The sequence below is a fragment of the Porites lutea genome, chromosome 6 (assembly GCF_958299795.1).
Source record: "Porites lutea chromosome 6, jaPorLute2.1, whole genome shotgun sequence".
Taxonomy (NCBI): domain Eukaryota; kingdom Metazoa; phylum Cnidaria; class Anthozoa; order Scleractinia; family Poritidae; genus Porites; species Porites lutea.
In genome coordinates this window covers 26,071,600-26,095,725 of record NC_133206.1, presented here as the reverse complement: position 1 = coordinate 26,095,725, position 24,126 = coordinate 26,071,600, and the positions used below count along the sequence as shown (strand labels likewise).

The window sequence follows — 24,126 nt, the reverse complement described above, 5'->3', positions numbered from 1 at the left end:
ATGAATTTTATTGTTACAGAAGTGTATTATTTATTTTGTAGTTGAATTTTTTATTTTCATCATAATTCTCAAGGAACAATTAAAGATTATGTCTATTTGGTGGCAATATCTTGTTTTGTCTGTAATCTCTTGTAATTTTCCCAGCAAAAATTAATTAATTAAGACAGTGTTTCTGATGATGTGTGATCTAATCACCCCGGTTACATTAAATCCTCAAGAAATCTCATTGTTTATTGAAAAATAGACTATTTTGACAAAGTAACAATTGAGAGGTAAATACAGATTTAAGGTTACAGTACCACTCAAAAGTAATTAAGTTACCACCCTCTCGCGAGAAATGAATCAATCGCGTTGCACGCTATAAAATATATGCGATTCTTGTCACGCGTTACGAGAATCGTGTAGTGCACGCTGGCCTAAAAAGTGTACAAGTAGGTACATTTGTATCATGGCCAAAATTCTTGACCGATTTCAAGAATCGATGGTGAAGCTTTACTGTGACTAACATGCGAACAAATTTTTACCTCTGCGACCACAGGTGTCTCAGATGTAGAGTGTATCAATAACATGGACAAAATGGGATGAGTCGTTGAATCTACCATGAACTAAAATAGTCCAGAAGTCAAAATATAACAAAACAAAGCTAACATACCTTTAACTGTAGGTCTCCTTGTCTTTCCTTGCCAGTTAAAGTGGCATTTTGTTGAGTTTTGCGCTCGTAGGTACAAGTTTATAATCCACTAAAGAAGAATTAAAGGCCAGCTACAAGAAAAATGGACCATCTCCACAGGAAGCACTATAAATTTGAGAATAATTGACGAATCCGTTCCAAATTGCTGTCGGGTGATCTGCAGGTAAAGTGTGCTCCAGTTTCTTGCTTGCTGGCTCCCCAAACCCATCGCAACTGCACAATGATCGCTCGATGCTCATCAATTAACAAACACTTGACCTTTATGCTCCGCCATGAACGGCCGCAACGGGCAGGAGTACCACACAATTTGAATATTCAAGCATAGAGGCCGTGTATGCATGACAGTACAGCACTTGCTATGCACTTGCTAACACGGCTGTGTTGTCATGCAAAAAAATGCCTGTTCAGCAAATATACTGTTGTCTTATTTAGCCGTTGTACTTGTAATTTGTTAAATTCAAGACAACTTTCTTTCATAAATCAAGTGTTCTGTATAAAAAATTACAAAGAACAAATTAAGCTAACATTATTTTGTGATCGTCTGCCGATCGAGTTGAATTTTTATCAATGTTATTGATATCTTGTCAGCGAAAGTTGCCACTATGTGTAAACGATAACAAATGCACTGTTGTCTTATTTCGCCGCTGTTTTCGTTAAATACAAAACAGCTTTCTTTCATAAATCAAGTGATGACTGTATAAAAAAGCTATAAAGAACAATTTATTAAGGTAACATTATAATAAATATTATTTTTTGATCGTGTGCCAAGTTGGATTTTACCGATGTTGTTGAGATCTTGTCGGCGAAATTTGCTGCTACACGTGAACGAAAACTACACACATCAAAAGAGCTGACCAATTTTTCTGGTGGAAAAACTCATTGTTAGCAATTTACAGTATTTTTTGTTCTTCTCACATTGGTTTGCTCATTCAAAAAATCAAGGAAAGTGAAAGGGTTTTCATGTTTTGGCAAACGAAACATCATGCTCAAGTGCAGTGCCAAATGTCAACCGCAAACAAAGCCGAAAACTAAACAGTGTGCTGATGACAAGCTAAAAGAAAGCTCCTTGAAAGAAACTTAACGCCAAAACTAACACCCATTTTCCTCAGTCTTTAAGGTAACGCTAAGCGAAATTTTTAGTTGGTTTCTTGCTGGGCGTGTCATCAGTAATTTAAAGTCATCACCAATAGATGAGCTTGGGCGTTGGTGCCTACAAAGTTGGTGGAGCCGGGCAATGCTCTAGCATGAGGAGGAGGTATCCATGGCAACCCTGCGTGCGGCCCCCACCCAACTGGGATCTCCTTGGTGTTTTAAAAAGGAGGGGCCAGCGAACAGGAGTGAAATGGAACCTCCGACTCCAACAACCCCAAGCACCAAGCGCAGCAGTTGCATCAAAAAACAGACACACTTACCAAATGAAAGCAGCTGACAGTGAGAAGAACGCCAAAAACTGCAGTGCAAGCCCCGAGCAATTTGGTGCTAAACTCGACCGCAATGTAGAAGGACCTGTGGATAACCAATGGCAAGGACACACGATGTCAAGCCAGCTGACCAGAGTTGCCCACTAGAGCTTCCGAAGGTGTGCGGATATAAAGCTGTTATGCATTGCTAGTCCAACGTCCAAGAGCCTGAATCAGGTGGTCAGGAATGCCGTTACGAGCTGCTACCGTGGATGCCCCAATGCGGAAGCTGTGGCTGGAAAAATTGCCCTCAATCCCCGCGGTAGAGAAAATTTGCCGCAGCCAATCGGTCAAGATTGAGTGAGACAGAGGTTGACCATTCGCAAGAAGGAAGGGCCAGGGACACTTCCTCGTACGGAGAGGTATGCCAGCAAAGTGGAACTGTGCAGAGGGGTGCCCTTCCCAAACCAATATGGATGTGGCAGCCTTGATGAAACGGATCCATTTTTGACGCTTTTATCCTAACGCGGAGGCAGGTTGGCGACTAGAGCGAATCCACTGCGATGTTAGCCACTGAAAGATGAATAGCTGGAGAAAAGCTGGCTAAATTGGGGACTTTAAATTCAGCAGCACTGAGAAAACCAAAATAACCCAGCATGCAAGCTGCCCAAAAGGCGCAATGATCGAAAATCTTAAGGTCCAACGCCCGATGAATGACCAAGAGAAGGCTGTCAGTAATGGGAAGGCGCTGAGCAGCCGGGGAGCCCTCTCAACACTCGTTGAAGCCGCAGGCAATTAAGCAAAGGGTCAGGAAAACCTTGCTCAATGTGTAGAGAGTGAACTGTAGATAAATTAACTTTAATTGAAGAATGCTGAATCGAAACTGCAAGAAATGAAACAAACAAACATAAAGTCCACTCGTCTGCAGGGAAAGACGAGCCATTGGAGTGGAGCTTTCCAGCTTGGCGGCAAAATTTGACAAACTTGCGTTGACCTGACGCATAAGCTTTCTGGGTGGAAGGAGCCAGACCCTGGGCCAAGAAATGCAAGCACCGTTGTTCTAGGGAGGAGGTGTTAAGCTGTCCAGCAGGAGCTGAGGAATCGGACAAGGGGAGGAATGAGCCTCTGGGGCCAGCTGCCTGAACTCCTGCCAGCGGAAACGAGAGATAGCATCAGCAATTTTGTTCTCAACTCCAGGAACATGAGCAGCAGTGAGAGTAAAACCCCAACGCGCCGCCAAGAGCAGAAGATCATGGAGAAGGTGCATTAAAGCTGGAACCTTCGAAGTCCTGGTCGTGAGAATCGCGACTACAGCCTCGTTATCTGAGCGAAAAAGGACATGCTTCCCGGCCCACAAAGATCCCCAAAGATGAGCAGGAATCACCACAGGAAAGAGTTCTTGGTATGCAATAGATTGCCTGGCCTGCACCATTGACCAGGCACCATAAAACCACTGGCCTTGAGAATAGGCGCCAAAGCCAATCGCACCTGCTGCATCCGAAGTGACCTTCAGATCTGTGGCAGCAGACATGCCAGGGTACAACCAGAACCCAACTCCATCCCAAGAAGCTAGAAACTGCTGCCACCACTGAGGGTTAAGACGAAATTCCAGGTTAATCCGAACGGGATGGTCTTTGTTACGGAAGCAGCACAGTAAATCAATAAACCAACGGAGAAAGGCTCTCCCTGGCCAAACTACTTTATCAGCATGGTGTAAATGGCCAATAAGGGACTCCAATTCCCGCTTTCTGCACCAGTGACGGGGCATCCACGAATGAATGAATTCCCTTAGTGCAAGCAAATTGTCCTCAGGAAGACGGGCCACTTGGTTGACGGAGTCTAATTCAATTCCTAAGATACTCATAGAAGTGGCTGGACCCACACATTTGTTAGTGTGAAGAAGCAACTCCAGCTGATGGCAAACAGAGATTGCTGTGTTAAGATTATAAGCACACTGGAATGACTGTGGGTGACCTGCGGTAATAAAGTCATCCAAATAATGTAACAGATCGGAAAGGCAGTGCTTATGGAGAAGGATCCATTCAACCATATCAGCTACGGAATTGAAAATAAATGGTGCAGAACGGAGACTGAAAGGAAGCGAGAGGTCAACGTAGAACTGACCATGCCACCTCATGCCTAGTAAGAAGCGGTTATCTAGATGAACTGGGATGTTCCGATAAGCGGATTCCACATCAAATTTTGCCGTAAGGGCACCTGGGTCATGACGGGAGACCATGCGAATAACTTGATCAACCTTAATATACTGGAGAGAAAAATCCTGAGGATCAATGCCGTCGTTCACACTAGCACCCCCTGGGGAAGACAAATCAACTATCAAGTGCCATTTGCCTGGCTGGCCCTTCTTAGGAATGACCCCAAAACTACTAATATGCAAACGAGGAAAAGGGGAGGAGGAGAAGGGGCCTGCAACCCTGCCCAGAGAGACTTCATTTGCCAGATACGCATCGACAATGTGGGCATGGTGAAGAGCAGAGGGCTTGTTTCTTTTAGCTGGCTTAAGCTTGTGGGCTGAGTGGAACCTAACCGAAAGCCATGCTGGAGACCCTGGAGGACATAAGAAACTTGTTGCTGGTCGGGATGACTGGCCAATTCCTTTGAAAACTCCTCCACCTTAACCCATTCGCTCCTGGAGATTTTGCCGAAAAACGCGTTGTGAAGCTAGTCGAGTGGTTTTCTGGTCACTGTCGTGCTATAAAGAGCTAAAACTTACCACAAACCGGTTTACAGGTCGTACACTTCGCGGCCTTCTGATCCAGATGCAAAATATCAGCTTGCGAAGTTCGGGCATGCGCAGAAAGCAAAATTTCGAGATTTCGCTTTCTCTCCTCCCTTCTTTTTTCGCTTTTCTTGCCTCATTTTTTTTTTCTCTTGCTGGGCATTTAGTAGGCTTCATTTTGGTGGGAAGAGTTTTTAGGAAAGCTTTTAGGATCTTAGGATTAGGTGAAAGCAAAGGTAGGTGAGCAATGGAACAAGATTTTCATGGAGATATTCAGGTCAATGTCACGTGGTTTTTTGCTTCTTTCTCCGGTGTCCTTGACTGAATTGTGCTCATTCTGGTATGGTTTGAAAGATCTCTTCACTCTACACAAGTTACCGAAGAAAGTTGTCCTCAAATGTTAAAACTGATAACGTCACAAAGGGTAGAAAGGACCAGGATCCGCACGGGCGGTTACGGGCGGTTCAAGGGGGAATGGGTTAATCAAAAAACCTAAAAATGGCCTTTTAACAACTTTTTCACCTGATTTTACATGAAATAGACAGATTTGGTAGTTTTATGCTGAAAAGTGGATTTTTTTCAAACAGCTTGGTACTTTGCTTAACCCATTCGCTCCTGGAGATTTTGCCGAAAAACGCGTTGTGAAGCTAGTCGAGTGGTTTTCTGGTCACTGTCGTGCTATAAAGAGCTAAAACTTACCACAAACCGGTTTACAGGTCGTACACTTCGCGGCCTTCTGATCCAGATGCAAAATATCAGCTTGCGAAGTTCGGGCATGCGCAGAAAGCAAAATTTCGAGATGGTTTTTGGGTTTAAAAGTGGCAGCAGTCTTGACTTTTACTTTTCGCTTTCTCTCCTCCCTTCTTTTTTCGCTTTTCTTGCCTCATTTTTTTTTCTCTTGCTGGGCATTTAGTAGGCTTCATTTTGGTGGGAAGAGTTTTTAGGAAAGCTTTTAGGATCTTAGGATTAGGTGAAAGCAAAGGTAGGTGAGCAATGGAACAAGATTTTCATGGAGATATTCAGGTCAATGTCACGTGGTTTTTTGCTTCTTTCTCCGGTGTCCTTGACTGAATTGTGCTCATTCTGGTATGGTTTGAAAGATCTCTTCACTCTACACAAGTTACCGAAGAAAGTTGTCCTCAAATGTTAAAACTGATGACGTCACAAAGGGTAGAAAGGACCGGGATCCGCACGGGCGGTTACGGGCGGTTCAGGGGTGAATGGGTTAAGGGGACTAACTGCTGATACAGGAGGGAAAACTGGATGAGCTGGGAAGAAAAAAGGCTATTTTAAAATAAGGCCGAGCCAGGCTGGGAAGGGAGTTGGGGGGGGGGGGGGCAAACCAAAGAGAGAACTTTTGGACAACAAACCACAAACTCAAACAACTAGACAACTTTTATTGCAGCAAATACGGCCCGACCTAGCTACTGTTGACAAAAATTAGGTAACGCAACTTGAGAAGTAATTCGATGACTAAAGGACAGGAAACATGGAAAAAAAACTAAAGGCAATCGACGCAGATAAAAACAAGGCAGAAAAACAATCAGGAAAACAAAAAAGCTCATCCATTAACGCCTGGTTTTTGAGGTAGACAAGGGCACGGAGGGAGGAGAAGCAGATCTGTGTTTGCGATCGTGTGAAGACGTTTTGTCAAAACGACGGGAGCATTCTGACGCACGGTGGGTACCCGCACAGGTGCTGCAGCGATGGGCAAACCGACACATAGCAAATTGTGCCGAACAGGGGCCCCTGTTCCACGACCAGCAAATGACCTGGGAGGAGTCAGCTCCAGATGGTTCGGGTAGCTCGCTCAAGGAACCACCAGACCCAGAACACACAGAGGCCCCCGCAGCGTGAAAAATGTAAAGCTGAGGGACTGGTCAAAAAGTATAGGGGGGGGTGGGCCGGAGCATTTGGAAATGTGGTTGATAAAAAACACATGACCCACCCCCTCCCTTCGGCACAAAAATGACTGACCCACCCCTAAAGCAAGGTTGGAAATTGCATGACCCACCCCCTAGTTAAAACATGGATGTTTGGTTTCCTCTTAATAATCCAATAAAACCTTGTTCTGTGCTTGAGAAAATTTGTTGATACACTGCTACAACCAATATCAAAATCACAAAAATCATACCTTTCACCGAAAAGACAAATGTGAAAAACCGAACATTTCTTGTTTCCATGGACGTTATGAGTCTTGACACAAATATACAGCAAAACAAGGGTATATTGAAATTGTCACAAAGTATATGAAAATTTCTAAAAAGACAACCCATTCCGACACATTGCTTGCCGGAAATGCTTAGATTAATCCTCAAAGAAAATTTCTTCCACTTCAATGGAAACCACTACCTACAAAACCATGGAACTGCAATGGGCACAAAGACAGCAGTTTTGATTCCTTTGCCAATATTTTCATGACATATATTGAAGAAACAACTCTAAGCAAAACTGTCTTTAGAACAACAGTTTGGAAATGCTACATACACGATATCTTTTCCCTATGGGACATGAGTAAACCAGACATCGAAGCATTCATTGAACAAGCAAAATTCAGGGCCAAAAAATTTGACACTGAGACTGCGTTTTTAAACACGCTTGTATACAAAGGCACAAGATTCAAGGAAAAATCTATCCTTGATGCAAAGACACATTTTAAACAAACCGAAACCTTCCTCACACACATTTCACCTCGTGTCACCCTCCAAATGTTAAAAAAGGATTTGTCAAAGGAGAAGACTTGAGAATCCTACAAAAAAACTCCTCAGAATCCACCTTTGAGGAAAATAATTCAAATTAAAAACAAAAACCCTTGATGGACGGAGGCTACCCACAATCTTTGATAGAGAACCTACTATCAGAAATAAAATTCACAAAAGGGAGTCTAAACTCCTAAAATAAAACAACAAGGAGGAAAAAGAAATATTGTCATTCATGACACAACACCAGCCCTTAGAGTCTACTATAAAGGAGGCTTGAATGAAAAACTGGAATCTTATACAAAACCAACAATAACTTCAATAAATTTTTAAAGAACCACCAATCATTTCCTTACAAAAAAAGAAAATCATTAAAGGACATGCTCGTTAGAGCCAAAAAAAAGGTTAACAGAGGGTTCCATGCCCAAATAGATGTGCGGCCTGTCACCCTTTGTATTTTCTCGCACAACAGGTTTGTGAGTATTTTAGCAATAATTCCAGCTGGCTGTGTTTTACATAACAAGTGTAGTCAACTGTCTCGTTAGTAGTTAGTGCCTATCTATGTAATAAAATAGGGTGACCCACCCCCTAAGGGTAGCTGAAAATTGCACGACCCACCCCTTGCACAAGGCTCAAAACCTCATGACCCACCCCCCCCCCCTATACTTTTTGACCAGTCCCTGAACATTCATGGTCGACCAGTCCACAAGCTTCGTCGCCGCAGCGTGCTGGCGGAAGGCCTGATCGTATGCCAGCCAAACACGACCACTGAACTGGTTGTACGTGCGCAGGATGAGAAGCTTGACTGTAGGAAGTTAAATCTTTCCAGTGGTGTGGAAAATACGACGTCAGAATCAGCGTGAAAATTGTAAAGGCTTCGGACCAGGTCACGATGTCCTCGATGTGTCAGCGTTGCTTTTTAGCGCTTGACAAAAACACTAACCGCCCGTCTAGGAATGCTTGCGACTCCAGCTCAGTCTGAACAATGTTGACGGACAGCAAATCCCCCAAATCCATGTTCTTGCCGGCAACAATTTGGCTAACCGTTTTCGCCGGAACTGGTGAAAAACCGGGGCCAACTACAAACAGCTGTTGGAGTAGCGGTCCCGATGGCAGGTTTGCAGCCAAGGTGCTGTCGCTGAGTGGCACTGGGACAGAAGCGCCCGCCGTGATCGACGTGCTTAAAATTGGCGAGCGCAGGGTTGCAAAGGTGGCAACAAAGGATGGCACAGGAAAGTTAGGCCTACCTTGCGTGGCTGAAGGTGAAGATATCGCCTGTTGCTCCGGAAAGGCGCCTCCAGAAGCTAAAAAGGTCGCCGTTTGCCGCGACAAGCTGGGCGATGGGGCAGGAACGCCCCCAGAGGCTGCTTGTAGCTCCACGCTATCTGAATTTCCACGCAAATTGCTCAAGCTAGAGCCAGGACCTTTTTCTGCCGCTAACGAGGCCTTCACGACATTGACGATTGCAGCGATTAGAGCAGGATCATGGACACCAGCAGCATCAACTGGAGCGGAAACTGTTGAAGATGTGCCGAGTTTGCCGCAGAAGCGAGCGACGAAGGACCAGACGACTCGGCCTGCAAAAGGGTATCTGATGACGAGTTCTCCCCATCCAAACTAGCAGCCGAACTGTTGTTGGTTCGATCATTGTACAAGCAGAAACAGCAAGCAATCAAAACTAAATCACAAACTGGCAAGCAAACAGCAAGCTATTGTAATAACACTTTACGAAGAACTGCAAGCAAGCAACTGTGTATATAATTCACGAGGTGCCCCTGCTAGAGGCATCGGGCCACCTCTACTATAGCTGGGGAAACAGCTGACCAGCATTGCTTCGAGGTTAACTTTGCCTAAATTACATTTACCCACATTTATGCCAAAAAATGGCGGCTTCATTGATTCTTGCAGGACGCGATTCCCTTAGCGCAGGAAACAAGACGCAACTGGTACACTGTAACTTACTTTTGAGCGGTACTGTATTTTGCTTTGAATCTAACAACAGTTAATTTTTAATAGCTTTTATTGGAAATTGTAGACTCTAGAAATAGCATAATATTTGCTCCAGAAATTTTGTATAATTTACACATATTTTTTGCACACTATGAGAAGGACTGTAAAATAATGAGAAAATTGAGGACACTTTCCTTTGAACAAAAACTTCTAGAAATTATTATTTTTGGAAGTCGAATGGAATTTTTCAGTCAGTTCAGCATTATCGAAGAGGACCCTTTTAGAGTTTGTCTGCTTTGATCAGTTCGTAAAGACCCAGTGTAAGTGATAATTTATTGTTTGCTGCATGGGTGAATCCTGAGGCTTTACTTTATTACAACTGACCTTAAGCCTTTCCTGCCTGGTACAATAATCATGGCCAGTCATCACTACCTTTAAGTAACCGATAAAAGGGTTTGGATGGAATAACTGTTTTTATGTGGTCATAACCATATCTGTGAACTGGCTATTTTATACTAAAAAAAATGTTTCTTTTTAGTGTGCAGTGTACAGATTATAGAAGCCATTTTTTTAAAAAATGTTGACTGACAAGAATGGCCAAAGTTATTTTCTGTGTAAATAGTAGTTTTGGTACAGTTAAACAAAGTCAAATGAATTAGTTCAGTCCAATCTGCAAAGTTACGTTCATATATTTATGTTACTTAGGTACCATGGGATCCAGATCTAGATCTTGATCTAAGGGCGGGCCACTTGTGCAGACCTTGCTCTTTTGACTTAATTAGTAGTGTAGAGTCTCAGGGTGTGCTGCCCCACCTGGCCCTCTGCCCAGGACCTGCAACTGTGTACATGATGAGATAACCCTTTTACATTTCACTGTACATGAGGTTGAAACTTCAGAAAATTGAGGAAACTGGTGAGTCTACATTTTAGGTGGCAATATTAAATGTGCCACAGATGATAAAAAAATACAAGTGTTACTACAGTGATAATGCATGTATTGCTGGTGATTGGGCTCAACTCCAACTGGTGGTACCCGCATTTAAGGACTAATTTACTGAAGACCTTAGAACCATTCATGGTATGTAACACCTTGTCAACTGTGGGTATTGGATAGTTTGCTTGATTGGCCTGAACACATAGGGAGATTTCCCAGTTGTTTTTTGGGGAGATCACAACAGGGTTAACCCAAGGAGTGGAACCCTCCACTGGTTCAATTATTCCCAGGTCCAACAATTCTGTGGTCTTATCTTGATCTTTCCTCTGATATTGAATGCTATCCTTCTATAAGGCTGTGCTATAGGCTTCACAGTGGGGTCTTTATCCAGGGATACTCAAGTAGTTTAAGGCCTGGGACTAAGGGGTGTTTAGTTATTTCTAAGTGTTCTCCTTCTGTAATACTGTATCGCAGACTTTTTCAAAATGATCTTTCCCACGACACATTCTACATGTCTTGCCTCTTGCTGGGCACTGGGGATCATGAGCAAATTAAATGTCCAGTCAAACCACATCTTATCTATCCACATATCTTATCTCTCCCTTGGAATCACCCTTGTGTGCTAGTGCTCGGATTGTTACCTCTCTCAATGGATACTTTCTGATTCTTCTCCTTCTACTAAAAGTGCAGCCAGTTGGGTTTCTATCTTTTCTCACTGCATGGCAATCTGTAGGGTATGTGTTATTGGTTCAGTCCTTGGCCTTCTTCAAGCAATTTTCGTTTGATGTAAGTTAAAGTCATTTATTCAAATGTGCATCTCTTGCCAGGTTGTCGGTATAACAGTGCCAAAATCACAGTGTTTAGCTGCTTTCCTTAAGCAAGTGATGAACTGTTGAACAGTTTCATCTGGGTTTTGCATGATCCAATGAAAGGTCTGGCGGGCGAATGCCAAGTTTAGCTGTGGCACTAAATAGGCATTGAGAGCTTTGACAGCACTAGCGTAATCTGTAGCATTCCCGGGTTCCAGTTAAGGTGGTAAGTCTCTCCTGCACATCAGGCCCAGCCAGGTGAAGTAGCATTGCTATTTGCCTTTGCTGCATCTAAAATAAGCCCTTTCTCATTGGCGTACAGTTTGAATGAAGTTAACCATCGTGTCCATCGGGGGCCAATCGTTGATGGGTCAAGAAAACAATTGAATTTTGGTAACACGTTCTTGTCCATCCTTGTCGCCAATGCAGTTATGCCAATACGAGTAATAAAGTATCCGAACAAACAGTTTTAATTCAAGTTACCTATTTCATTGCGACCATAACATGCCTGCCATTATCAAAAGCTCATGGTAAATCAATCCCAGCATACTTAGCAGTCTATTACATTACACCTATCTAAATCTGTTGACAAATTTGTTGGACTAGATAATACCTTTGTGCCTGCCTGTTGAAGGATGCTTCTGATGTCTTAAGCAAGGTGATAGAGAGATCAGCACATGTTCAGTTAATATGGAAGAAAACAGACTGTCTTTATGATCACAGTTTGGCTTTTTACTGAAGTGCTCAACTTTCACTGCCTAAATCGCTTTTACAGATCAAATCCTAGAAGGTATAAACAAAGGATGCATGACAGGAGCAGCCAAAAAAACTCTGAGACAACCCACTATGACCATTAATCACTTTCCTTTCCGGTTCTTTTTTTTTTTAATCCAACTGATCAACTTTCACATGAGAGAGGGCTCTTTGAAACAAACCCTAAGAAATAACTATAATCAGTGGCGTTACAATGTAACTAATGTAACTCTGTTTCACTGAGTGTAGTTACTTAATAAACTGTTCAAAAAATATAATAAACTGGTTTGAAAAATATGATATGGTTTAAAAAATTATGAACCAGAACTAAAATTGAACCACAACAGTTACATGAACAACAAGCTGACACTAAACGTTGCCGAGTTGAAGTTTATGATCATTGTCAATTTAATGATTTATTTTATTTATTTTATTTTATTATTTTGCCACACAGAATAAATTATAATTAGAATAAAAAAGATAATAAATACGTTAATTAATATTAAATTTAAAACGAGCATACAAATTGGAAGGGGTGACTGTGGTGGGGAAATCTCCAAGAAGCCGAGCTTTTGAGGAATAGAGATTTCCCCCCAAACTATGATATAGCTCTTGTGGCTAACGATGATCAATAAGAGAAAATGTTGCTAAATTCAAGTATCTCAGGTCGGTGACCATAAACCAGTATCTCACGTGGTATGACCACATTGGCCTGAATTACAAAGTAAAATAGGGAAGAGGTTAGGTGTCTTAGGAAGAATCAAACATCTGCTCACAGTTTATGGAAGGAAGATCTATGTGTCAACAATGATCATCCGTCCCTTTTTCTTCAATATCTTATTGGATGACAAAAACAACAAAGTTTTAATGGATTTTATCCAAGTTCTTCAGAGTAAAGCAGCCGAGATAGTTCTGGATAGAGCACTAGATCATATTAAGCAGAAGACAAAAGCAATGCTGTCTTTTTTTGCATGACCGGTAATTTTAATAATGACAGTGACAGTATGTAACAGTACGTTTATCTGTGGCTTAGACCATCACATTCATAACACCCTCTCAAGGGTTAGACCAAATACTAACTCAGGGATTGCTTAGATCCCTAAATAGTGAATTATCAGATTGGAGTACCCTCTCTGTGGAGAAAAGAAACCTCCTCAGTAATGCTTTAAGAATATCATTAGTTATTAACAGGTTTAAATCTCAATGGTACCTTCTAGGTCTTTTTATTCTAGTTTTTTTAGGTGTGAAATTTTTCTTAGTTCAATTTCCTATATTTAATATTAGCTTTTTGGCATAATTAGTGTTTTATTTTTTACATGCACAGTGCCCTATTCAAAACCATTAAGTGTGACATAGGCCATCTGTATAAAGAACTATCTTTTTCTCGTTATTATATTGTTCAATAGTGATTCAGCTGACCGGCGTGGCCCGCAGTGTCATCTTACAAAAGTAGTGTATCTAAAAGGTCACAGTTTCTTGTACATGTGGTTGTGTATATAAAGTCTATTGCAAAAAATTGCCAATCAGCTGATCAAAAGTAAAATAATTCAATTGTCCTTGTTTTTTATTTGCAGCTGACTAAGGGCATGCCTTATTTTGTTGACTTTGAGAAGAGCAAAGGAAACTACATCGTTGATGCCGATGGCAACATCTTATTAGATGTTTTCCAGCAGATTGCTTCTATTCCTTTAGGTTTGTTTAGAATAAAACTACAGTCAACTCTTTCTTCTTAACCAATTCCATTATAAAATGGATAGCTTCCTTAAACAGACACATACCTTTCATTTGCCACGGACTCTCTATAAGGTAGACACCCCTACAAGGCAAAGAATTAGGGTCACCCCCAGAGTGGTGTCCATCGTAGACAGAGTTGACTGTATAATTATGTTAAACATTCATCTTTGGCTATCCTCCTCTTTTCAAATGCCATGACTATTTGATAGAGATAATTGTTATTAATATGGATTGAATGTTTACATTATTACTGTTTTTATTCATAATTGTACTGCAGGCAACTTATTGACAATCACAGGTGCAAGGTAGTCAGTCCAGTCAGGTTTCTAGTCCTTGAGCTAAAGTAAATGATGCTGAATTATTCCACCATTCTTCTTGCCCCATCGGCTTAATATCAACAAGGCAATACCTACCCACCACAATACATGCAAAGAGACCCAGTCCCCTAATCATGTTTTTGTTTAGAATGCTATATATTGGTCTTCAACAAGGGAGAATGACCTAAGATGTTGAATCCCCCATACATGACCCTCTTTCGATGAAAATTATTTGTAACCTATTCCTGGTTCTGTGTCATATTGTGTCGTTATTTTAAGGGTGCCACCTTACTGGTCGGTTAGAGTGGCATCATGTCATTTAAAATTGGCGGGTAATTCATTTCACTGCCAATCATGCACCACAAGCGATATGACGTGCGAACTTGTTATTAATTTCGCCAATGACTTAAAAGATTTCTGCGTGGAAACATCTTGCCAGATTAACTACCAATGAGCAAAACCGTTCTGGCTAGGGAGCTTAAGCAACTACGACGACGACCACAACGACGACTTCAAAAAAACAACAGGTTTAATGATCAAATCAACAGCTCTGCACGTGCATCACGCTTTTTACTACATTTCTTTGACGTCCACTGCACGACTGCGACGCGAAACCTTCTAATTTCACGTTTTATGGAGGACGTGGACATACGACGACGAATTTTCCTTCCTCTTTTTGAACCTGAGTAAAATCCTTAAGAAAAGTGGCCTGGGTGAACACAAATCAGGTCAGATGCTTCAATCTGTTAAACAGTTGCATGAGATGACCACGATGGACGTGAATCTTGGTGCTCCATAACTTGCTTTATTTTGAGCAGATTCTTGCTTATTTCTTGAATGTTTTCTACGATTTTTTGTAACGTATGTATTATCCTTTGATTCTCCTACCTTTATTTTACCATGCCTGAGTCAGTCTCTAGTTTATAGTACAGTGTTTCCTATTTATACTCTTCTCGTATTTATAGTTTAATTAGTTATTTGTTCAATTTCTTTTTTTTTTTTCATTTTTCTCTTCCCTTCCCTTCTTTTCTTTCTCTCTTTTCTATTTGGATGTGTGAGTGTTTGTGTGTTATTTCTTATAACCGTAAATATAATTGTAACCTATTATTGTCCCGCCTAGAATGGCATTTTTGCTAATGGTGTGAACGAGACAACTGTAACTTGTCGCATGAAATTCATTGAAGATTGTTGTTGTTGTTGTTGTTGTTGTTGTTGTTGTTGCTTACCTGGAAGCCACAGACGGTTTCCCGTTTCGGTCAATTCTTTATAGTGAGCAGTGTGCCTACATAACTGATGACCACAACGAGCAATTAGGGACCTTAGCAACGACGACGACGAGTAGAGTTGTTCAAGTGCGGACGAGGACATGTAAACAAAACAGTGCTCATTTATCGTGAAAATCGAGAAACAGTCCAATAATTTTATCATGTCTTCTTTTCACGAGATCCAAGTTGAACTTCTTTTGAGTTATGAGGACGGTATTCTAGATGAAGATGAGCTTTTGCTACTACACGAGCAATTTATGCCGAAAAATCCCAATTTCTCGTACGAGGAATACGACAGGTTTTCCCTCGATGAGACGAACGATGCCGAGTGCTTGACAGAGTGTAGATTTAGAAAGCACGACTTGCAAATTCTCTTAGAGGTTCTTCAAATACCTGATAGCTTCAGATGCTATCAAAGAGGTGTTGTTGACGGAATGGAAGGTCTCTGCATTCTTCTTAAAAGATTAAGTTATCCATGCAGATACAGTACCAGTTCTCAGTGTGGTCAGTAATGACGTCTTGGATTTTATATGTAACACTCACTGACATCGCATAACACCGTGGAACCACAAGGTGCTTAATCCAGCTGCATTACAGATTTACAGTAACGCCATTGCCGAAAAAGGAGCTGCTTTACATAATTGTTTTAGGTTCGTTGATTCGTTGATTCGTTCGTTGATGGGACAGTTCGCCCCGTATGCAGACCAGGAGAGCACCAAAGAGTCATCTACAACGGCCACAAGAGGGTTCACGCTCTAAAATGCCAGTGTGTGGCTCTACCCAATGGTTTAATCGGTAACCTATATGGTCCAGTGGGTAAGTTTTGCGGGGAGTGTTTGTACAAAGAGAGAGTGGGCGATTTCAATTTCAGTATTTTTTTTAACAAGAAATATTGGAAGAGTGTCAGGGGTAAAGAGTCAGAGGCTTATGTGACAAACCTGTACAAGAAGCGTTTTTAGTTCCCTACGTATGTTTTACTTCCTTTTACTGTTTCAGAGGGTCGTAAACACGATACTGGCATGCTAGCTGATTCAGGTCTTCTTCAAGACCTGCAACGCTTTGCAAATTCACCAGCTGGCAATCCGTTTTGCTTGTACGGCGATCCGGCATGCCCTCATAGAATTTACTTACAGACGCTATTCCGAAATAGAGCCCTTACTGCCCCAATGATTGCTTTTAACCAGTCTATGAGTACAGTGCGAGAGTCCGTAGAATGGCTGTTTAATGACATTGTCAATTATTTTAAGTTTATGGACTTTAAAAAGAATCAAAAATTAGCTTTAGTAGTGTAGGAAGGATGTAGGTCGTTTGTGCAATTCTCAGGAATGCTCTTACATGCCTATATACAAATCAGACATCGCAATACTTTAACTTAGATCCGCCAACACTACAAGATTACTTTGCTTGAAAGTAATTCAAATAATATACCGGTAATAAAAGAGGAATGACATGTCAGTGCAATAATGAAAGTTTCATGTGAATAGCAATGCATTGTTTCCTTGACTACTTTTTTCTTTCTGGGTGTATCAAGAGAAGGCAGGTTAATTTGATACAGGAGTGTATTAATAAGTGACAAACTGCTTTATAAGATTGTTTTGTTTAAACTTGAGTTCCAGCCAAGAGGCACAACATCTGGGATGCATTAACTGGTGACAGAAGCCTGCTGGCGAATGCTCCAATCATACTACAAAACTAGGAGTTAATTATTTACCAGAGGAAGGGGAGGGGAAGAGGAAAAATGTCGCCCTTTTCCTTTCTGACACATTTTTTCATATTTTCTGACCCTCCCACCTTTGACAGATAACCCCTCAATTCCAACCGCTACAGGAGGCTTCATTTTGTAGCCAGTCAGGCAAGATGGGCGTACACTGTATAACCGTAAAATAAACTTGAAACTTTGAAACACAAAGCTTAAATTTAATCACTAAGAAATGTTGTAGCTTCAAATACAACACTGAAGATTGTGGCCAGTCAGACAAGATGTACAGAAATGCACATAAAATACACTTAAAACTTTGAAACATGAATCTTGAATTTAATCAATTTAAGGTTTTGCAACAACACTAATCAGTCTCAAAATGTACCTTCAAATACAAACAGTGCATTATTGCATGTCTGGAAAATATGCATGCTGTCTCAGCACTTTTTCATGGTAAAACTTCCAGTAACAACAAAATTGGAAAAACCAACACTTGGATGGATAAAATAGCGGATATTTATCTGTTCTTATTTTGGCCTTTTGCAAGAAAACAAAGCATAACCTGAGTCTGCTGCTGCTGTTGTTATGCCAGCATTTTCATCATATCCTCCTTTTGACTCAGCTCCTTTCTGGCGTCTCAACTCCAAATCCTCCTTTCTCAGCACACTCTCTCTTTCTGACTTTTCTTTCAGATTTCTTCGCCGTCTGGGCTTTTTCGTCTTGTTTCTCAGCATTCCTTTTCTTGGTTTCACCCAACCGCTCAACCGCTCGGTTGCGGTGCTCCTCCGCTGCTGCCTTTTCAGGTTTCTTGCTATCATCTTGCAGGCTTCTCGCATCTGTGGCCGCTTTCTCTTTTTCTATGATTTCTTCTTACACTTTGTCTAGCTTTGTTTCCTGACAGTCTATCCCAGAGTCAGCTTCTTCCATTCTCATTTTCGCTTTGTACTTTTGTTGAAGTAATGTCAACCTGTCTCTGACACTTCTATTTGATACTTTAAACGTAGGATGATCAGAGGCATTTAAATTGTTGGCTATTTCGTTCCATGAATCTCCTCTTTCCTTACTGCGGTAAGGACGTTTCCAAAGTTCAACAACTAAAACTTCTTCGCAAAGATTCAAGTCATGCAGTTCTGTCCACTCCATTCTAAGGAAATTCACATCAAAATATAAGTTAATTTTTCGGAAAATTAGACTCTAAAATGACCTTAACGGCATGAAAATTTACAACAAAACAAGTAATCACTTTGTTAATTCTCGATTTCATCTTCTTAACTTGAATGTTTTGCTTACCAGATGCAGATCCCACAACGCCCGAATTTTTTACTGTTTGCAAAGTTTTCATGTTTCAAAATCATAGTAAGATTCAATATTGTGCAAAAATTACAAACTAAGGAATATCTAACTTTCATTTCAAAAGCCAAACATAAATTCTCTTCCTAAACAAGATGAAAATACATTAATTTTCACTCATGTTCTCGCGGCGTTCGGCCTGGACGGCAAAGATGGCGTTTTCACGCTCTGAACACGTGGACGACGAGTGACGCATGCGCATTAGCAGGCTAAGCGGTATTTTCACTTCCGGTCGTCGTCCTCAGGGCTTCTCGTCAACCTTGCTTAAGGTCCCTATTGAGCGGGTCCAAATAGACGCGATTAAGTTTAAAAGAACGCAAATTCATTTTTGTACCAACGTGTTCACTGCCGTCGTCGTCTTCCTTGCTTAAGGTCCCTATTAGCAAGTATTAGACGTTAAGAAGAAGCATTGCAATTTAAAATCAAGGATCATTGTCAAAAGCAAGTGTACTGTTCCTGAACGCGAAATATTCCTTGAAGAAAAGACAAAATAACTAGCAGCCAGCCGCTCATAAAAGGTTTCGTATTTCGTGCATGATAACTTTTGCTTTTGGTTTTCACGGTGTGTCAGTATTCAATATTCGTTACTTTAAATGAGTGTGCTAGGCTACTAGCCTTTAGAAAATCTCAATCTTTAATCTTAAAGTGAAATTTTGCCCCCAATGGGACATTATCATGGGACTCAGGGATTTTCTCTCAATAGCTCATTCTCTCTAGTCTTAAACTACAGAACATTAGCAGTCTTCAAAAGTAGGTTGAGTTTGATCGTCCGGGTGAATGTAGTCCTGAATAGGACTGTTGTTGACAGTGACTGATGTTTCGACAACCTGTGCGGTGGTCATCTTCAGAGTCAAAGTGATTTGTATCACGTCAGTTGATGGTATTATACTCTGGTTATTGATATGCTTGGTCAATTACGTGGCGATGTTATTGGTCGTCTGTCAGTTAAGTCGTGATGTTATTGGCTATGAAGACTCGTAATCAATAATTGGTGCGTTTCGATCCGTCTATCGTCACAGTTAAACGAACAGTCGTCTATTGTTTCTCAAATTGTCAGTTGCTCTCTCGTAGTTAGTTTTGCTTAACCTCGTTAATAAGTCGTTTTTACGGTGCTGGTAACTGTTGGCTACGATTCAGTGGCGTCTTTCCTGAGTTAGTAAACCAGCTTTAAATCAGGACGATCCTGAAACTCAACCTACTTTTGAAGTGACTCTTGGGTTCAAACCTTTCACATTAACAGTCTTTTTTGAATGCAGGTATAATCTGATAAAATAATCTTTGTCACTTTGGCGTAGGTGCGAAGTTTCCCACCAGAAACTGTTACTTGTCTGAACGGATTAATTTAGGTTTCTGGGAAACTGCCCACCTACCCCTCCCCTAAGCTAACATTAACACTTACTTCTCACTTTGGCAAAATGATGACATAGGGGAGGGGTCGGTGGGCAGTTTCCCAGAAACCTAAATTGATCCGTCTGAACCTTAAGATTAAAAATTATAAATATGCAGAGGCTCAAAAGTCTGTTTTATCCACCTCACAGAAAATTTGGGTACCTTTACTGGAAACCCAGAACATTTGTGCCATATATTGAAGACTTCTTCACAAACTGGGAGGCAGAGTTGTTCTGTTTTAAAAAATCCAATTGTTTTCATTTTGATGACAGGTTATAACCACCCTGCTTTAGTAAGAGCTTTACAAGATCCAAAGAATGTGGTAAGATATATATGAATTGTGTATTTTAAGGTTCAGTGATATCCAACCCTCACAACGTCATTATAATTCTTACGTGAGTTATTATTTTAATTATATAGCTGTTAGTTAATCCGATATTGTCAGCAAAGCTATTATTCTTTAATTTTTACGAACTGTCCAATTAAGGATTACTTTGGATAGTTTCAGATGGGGCTTTACTTTACAAACAGGCAAACTGTCCAATTTAAGAAAAATAGGACAGCTGGTCTGAGCCAGTCAAATGCCAGAAAATACAATTGACAATGCAAACTAGATAATCAGCGCAAAGTTCCTGTGACAACGCGCCAAAGAAAGTTTCGTTGGCTGACGGCGGTTCGTCGGCAACACTCTTGGCTTCTTGTCTGGGCCATTTAAAAGGAAAATGTATGACCAACCTGATAAAAGTTTGTATCGGAAACAATTGACGAATAGATTCTTGATGTACAAGCACTGAAATTTTGGACAAGAATAAGAAAACAATGATAATTCTGTTTAGATCTTGGCATTACAAAAACAAACGGACAAAGTCTGCGGAAATCGTTTGAGGTAAAAAGGAGAGATTTTTTCCATGATGCATGTGGTACCGCACAGAATTTGACTTTAATGTATTGTTTATCCACTTACGTACCAGAAAAATGCCTTTTAATGCCCTTATTTTTACTTTGCGCTCCAAAGTAGAATTAAATTGGACACGCGCTATTCGACCCTTGATGGCTCAATCCGTACAATTGAGTAAAATTGCCAAAAAACTGAACATAGATTTGTGCCAATTTTTTTCTCATCAAAAGCAAGCACTGTCCTTATTAAAATCATGAAATAAAAAATGGGGGTCACTGTACTCGAGATATCACATTTAGAACACAATGTGATAAAGAAAGCGTTTAAATGAAAATCAAAGTGAGTAAGCACAAGTTAAACATCCACTATCGAGGTTCACCGTAAGGAAGTCGAACTCAGCAACACGCGTACTGCTTACGTTATGCACATTCCCAACACATTGAGTCTCACCTCGGCAAGAAACAACCGCAAGCAAAAATTCCAAAAGCGTTTCTCTTCAGTCAAATTCATTTTAATAACGTTACTTCACATGCTCTTTTTTATGGCGGCCATCTTGCAATGCGCAGTGCAAAACCAGGGAATCACCGTAAATTAAGTATTTGCGTTGTTGCTTTGTCTTCTTTGTACTCGCAATTGCTGTTTTCACCTGTAGCACCGTATCATTCAGATCATTCAAGGAGCTTTCAAAATTTTAATTGGCAACAAAATGCCAAAGCATGAAAGAGCAATACTAGTTCTACGTTTGTTTATTTGTAAAGAATAAGTTTAATGACTCCATAAGAATAAACCTCTTTTAGATCTTGCAGAGTGTTTTTATTTCAACTACAAACGGCTCCACTGTGCAATTTTTTTGGATTAACTAACCAGCTATATAATTAGTAAGTAAGAGGACTACATGCTTGTCCAATTTGGAAATAATTAAATTCAAAAATTTCCTCTGACTGCCAAATTGGACTCGGCCTACGGCCTCGTCCAATTTTGGCTGTCCTCGGAATTTTTTTCATCTAATTATTTCCAAACTGTACAGCATGCAGTCCTATTAGTACAGGTAATCACATAATTTCGAGAGCAATTTGGAATAAATAAGCAATTTTGTTAGCCTTTGAAAGATTTACGAGTGCTTATTTATTCCAAATTGCACAAGAAAAAACATGTGATTACTTATTAATAATATTCATGGAAAAATTGCGAGATAGCTTTAAATCTCTTTAATAGGGAGTCAACCCGCGTAACTACGTGCAAAAATAAGTTATTCAAATGCTGCAAATATCATCACACGTGCAGTCAAAACAACATTTTGCTCGATGTTTTTAAAGTTTGCAAGGTGAAGAAACGGGCTGAACAGTTCGTGGAATTGTTCAATGTGTTTGAATTAAAGATTCTGGGTTATTACCTCAAGTTTTCCGCTCTTCCAGAGAATTTCTTCTTCCTCCTCTGATACTTGCTGAGCTTTGTTTGGGCGCTTACCGCGGCCAGCCAAGCGAAGCTGTTTCGCTTTGTCCTCCAACACCTCTTTGGACGAACTTAATTCTCGGTCACGTGCAATGGACAGGGTGCAGCCTTTGTTCTTTAAGTGTCTATCAAGCGATGTTATCATTAAAGGCTTTCTGGTTCATAATCTCCACCTTTTTTGTATTGTTTAGTTCGGCATAAAAATGCTCGAGCAAAGTGTTAAGCTCAGCCGGCTCATAATTTTCTATTTCATCAGTAATTTCCTTATCTACGCACCAATTCTTCCAAAAAAGAGAGCCAAAAACCAGTGCTTTTCGTAGTGTTTTCGTTTTTAGAGCAGTTTTTCAACTCCTCTACAGTTGTTTCGGTCGCAAAAGAAAATGTGCTGCAAACGCCAACCATTGCGGTTTTTGCTCGAAACTGGGGCCCGTTTCTCGAAAGCCCCGATAATTAACGGGCCCGTAAAGCTGTTGATGTTTACATGCAAGATAGAGGTTTCAATAGTTTTGCATCTACCATGATAAAACTATCAGTTAGTGAAACAAAATGGGGTAGTTTCCTAGCAAGTCGGGCCCGAAAAGTTACCGGGACTTTCGAGAAACGGGCCCTTTGGTCCGGAGTAGATCCAAATTTTGCGCCGTTTAGATGGCGCATTTGATTGGCTCTCAGTGAGTTCCTTTGTTTATTAGCCAATCAGAATGTCACGTTTTTTAGTCTTTTCTGCACTAAATTACCTTTTTTCTGCACCGTGTTACCTAAAAACTGCATTCCTCTTAGCCAATCACAATCGAGGAATTTTTTCATGTATATTATTAGATCGGGAATCATCCCGTTTTGATAAGCTGCAAATTAAGGATTAAATGTTCTACAGTTGACAGGATACATACAGAATACTTCATGGAAAGCGCGCGGGTACGGTTTTATCGACGAGTTGTTGACGTTTGCATATCAGAAATCGAACGAGTGAGCAGTAATGGTGTACACTCGTACAGTTCACTTTCAGCCTACAGTACATGACCAGAGATCAGCAGACATGAGCCTGCATTCAGCGGCCAATTCTAGGGTGTGGTCGTTGTTTCCGTGCGGTCCTGGGACCGAGTTTGCCCGGTTGAGTGGGGCGGGACATCTTCGGGAATGGTATCGCAAATGACTGGGACATACTGGAAACATTTTCGGTTGCTATGGAAATAAAAGTTGTTTAATGAATACAGTGAATCTTATATTACGTCAACTAAATTCAATTTGCTCCCATGTAGGACAAGTCCTGTCATGTAGGACGCATGGACAGTCTACATATTATTATTAGGCCGTTACTTACCCTTTAGTCCGTTTGATCTTATATTTGTGAACCAATGTCAAGTCGCTTACGTGCACATGTGGAATCTGAACTTTTGTCCCCTCATGTAAACATTAGTACAAGAGCATGCATACGCATTACGATACAACGGTAAGCACTTGTCACTGTGTAATTAGACGAGAGACAAGTCGCATAAATGTGGGAATGGAATTCTGCCTCATCATAGTTTACGTCGCCAAAGTTGGATCACTGTGCGGTAAGCATTCGATCATGGCGGATCCTCAGTAGGTAGGTAAGTGAGAGGCTGACTTAAGCGGGCAAGAGTATGAAAATGCATTACGAGATGTCGACAGCGAAGAAACAAGTGATCTTGACACCACCGGTATCGGTACTATAGATCCTAACCTTATGTGGCAAGCCATTCAAGGCCTTGAAAAGAAGAGTGACCTTTGGGCGGGAACGCTTAATAAACGCATCACCGATGCTTCACTTAAGCTGAAAATGCCGGAAACAGCTGTGGCAAAGTGACTCGAACTCCCAATCGAGACCTTCAACCAAAAAAGTAAAAACAGCTTTCTCAGTTGCGCGGATTACTCATCGGACGAATCTGATGGAAACGTGCATTCCATTCTTGGAAAGGAAAGGGAAGAAAAGCAAGATGGCGACTCTCGCTACAATCTGCTGAAGGAGATCGAAGAAGAATGGAACCACAACATGCCACTCTTGAACTATTAGGTTTGACCTTTCAG

At 41.0% G+C, this 24,126-nt stretch overlaps 1 protein-coding gene and 2 pseudogenes across 1 annotated transcript in view; 1 reads left to right on the top strand and 2 right to left on the bottom strand.

Annotated features, from left to right (window-relative positions):
• LOC140940462 (4-aminobutyrate aminotransferase, mitochondrial-like) overlaps positions 1 to 24,126 on the top strand; it is a 103,821-nt gene that overhangs the window by 6,537 nt on the left and 73,158 nt on the right. The window contains exons 4-5 of the mRNA XM_073389438.1: positions 13,551 to 13,668; positions 20,003 to 20,052. Coding sequence (XP_073245539.1) covers positions 13,551 to 13,668; positions 20,003 to 20,052 — 168 coding nt within the window. The remainder of the gene's footprint in view (positions 1 to 13,550; positions 13,669 to 20,002; positions 20,053 to 24,126) is intronic.
• On the bottom strand, positions 2,230 to 4,141 carry LOC140940677 (uncharacterized; annotated as a pseudogene).
• Positions 7,558 to 9,906, bottom strand: LOC140940674 (uncharacterized; annotated as a pseudogene).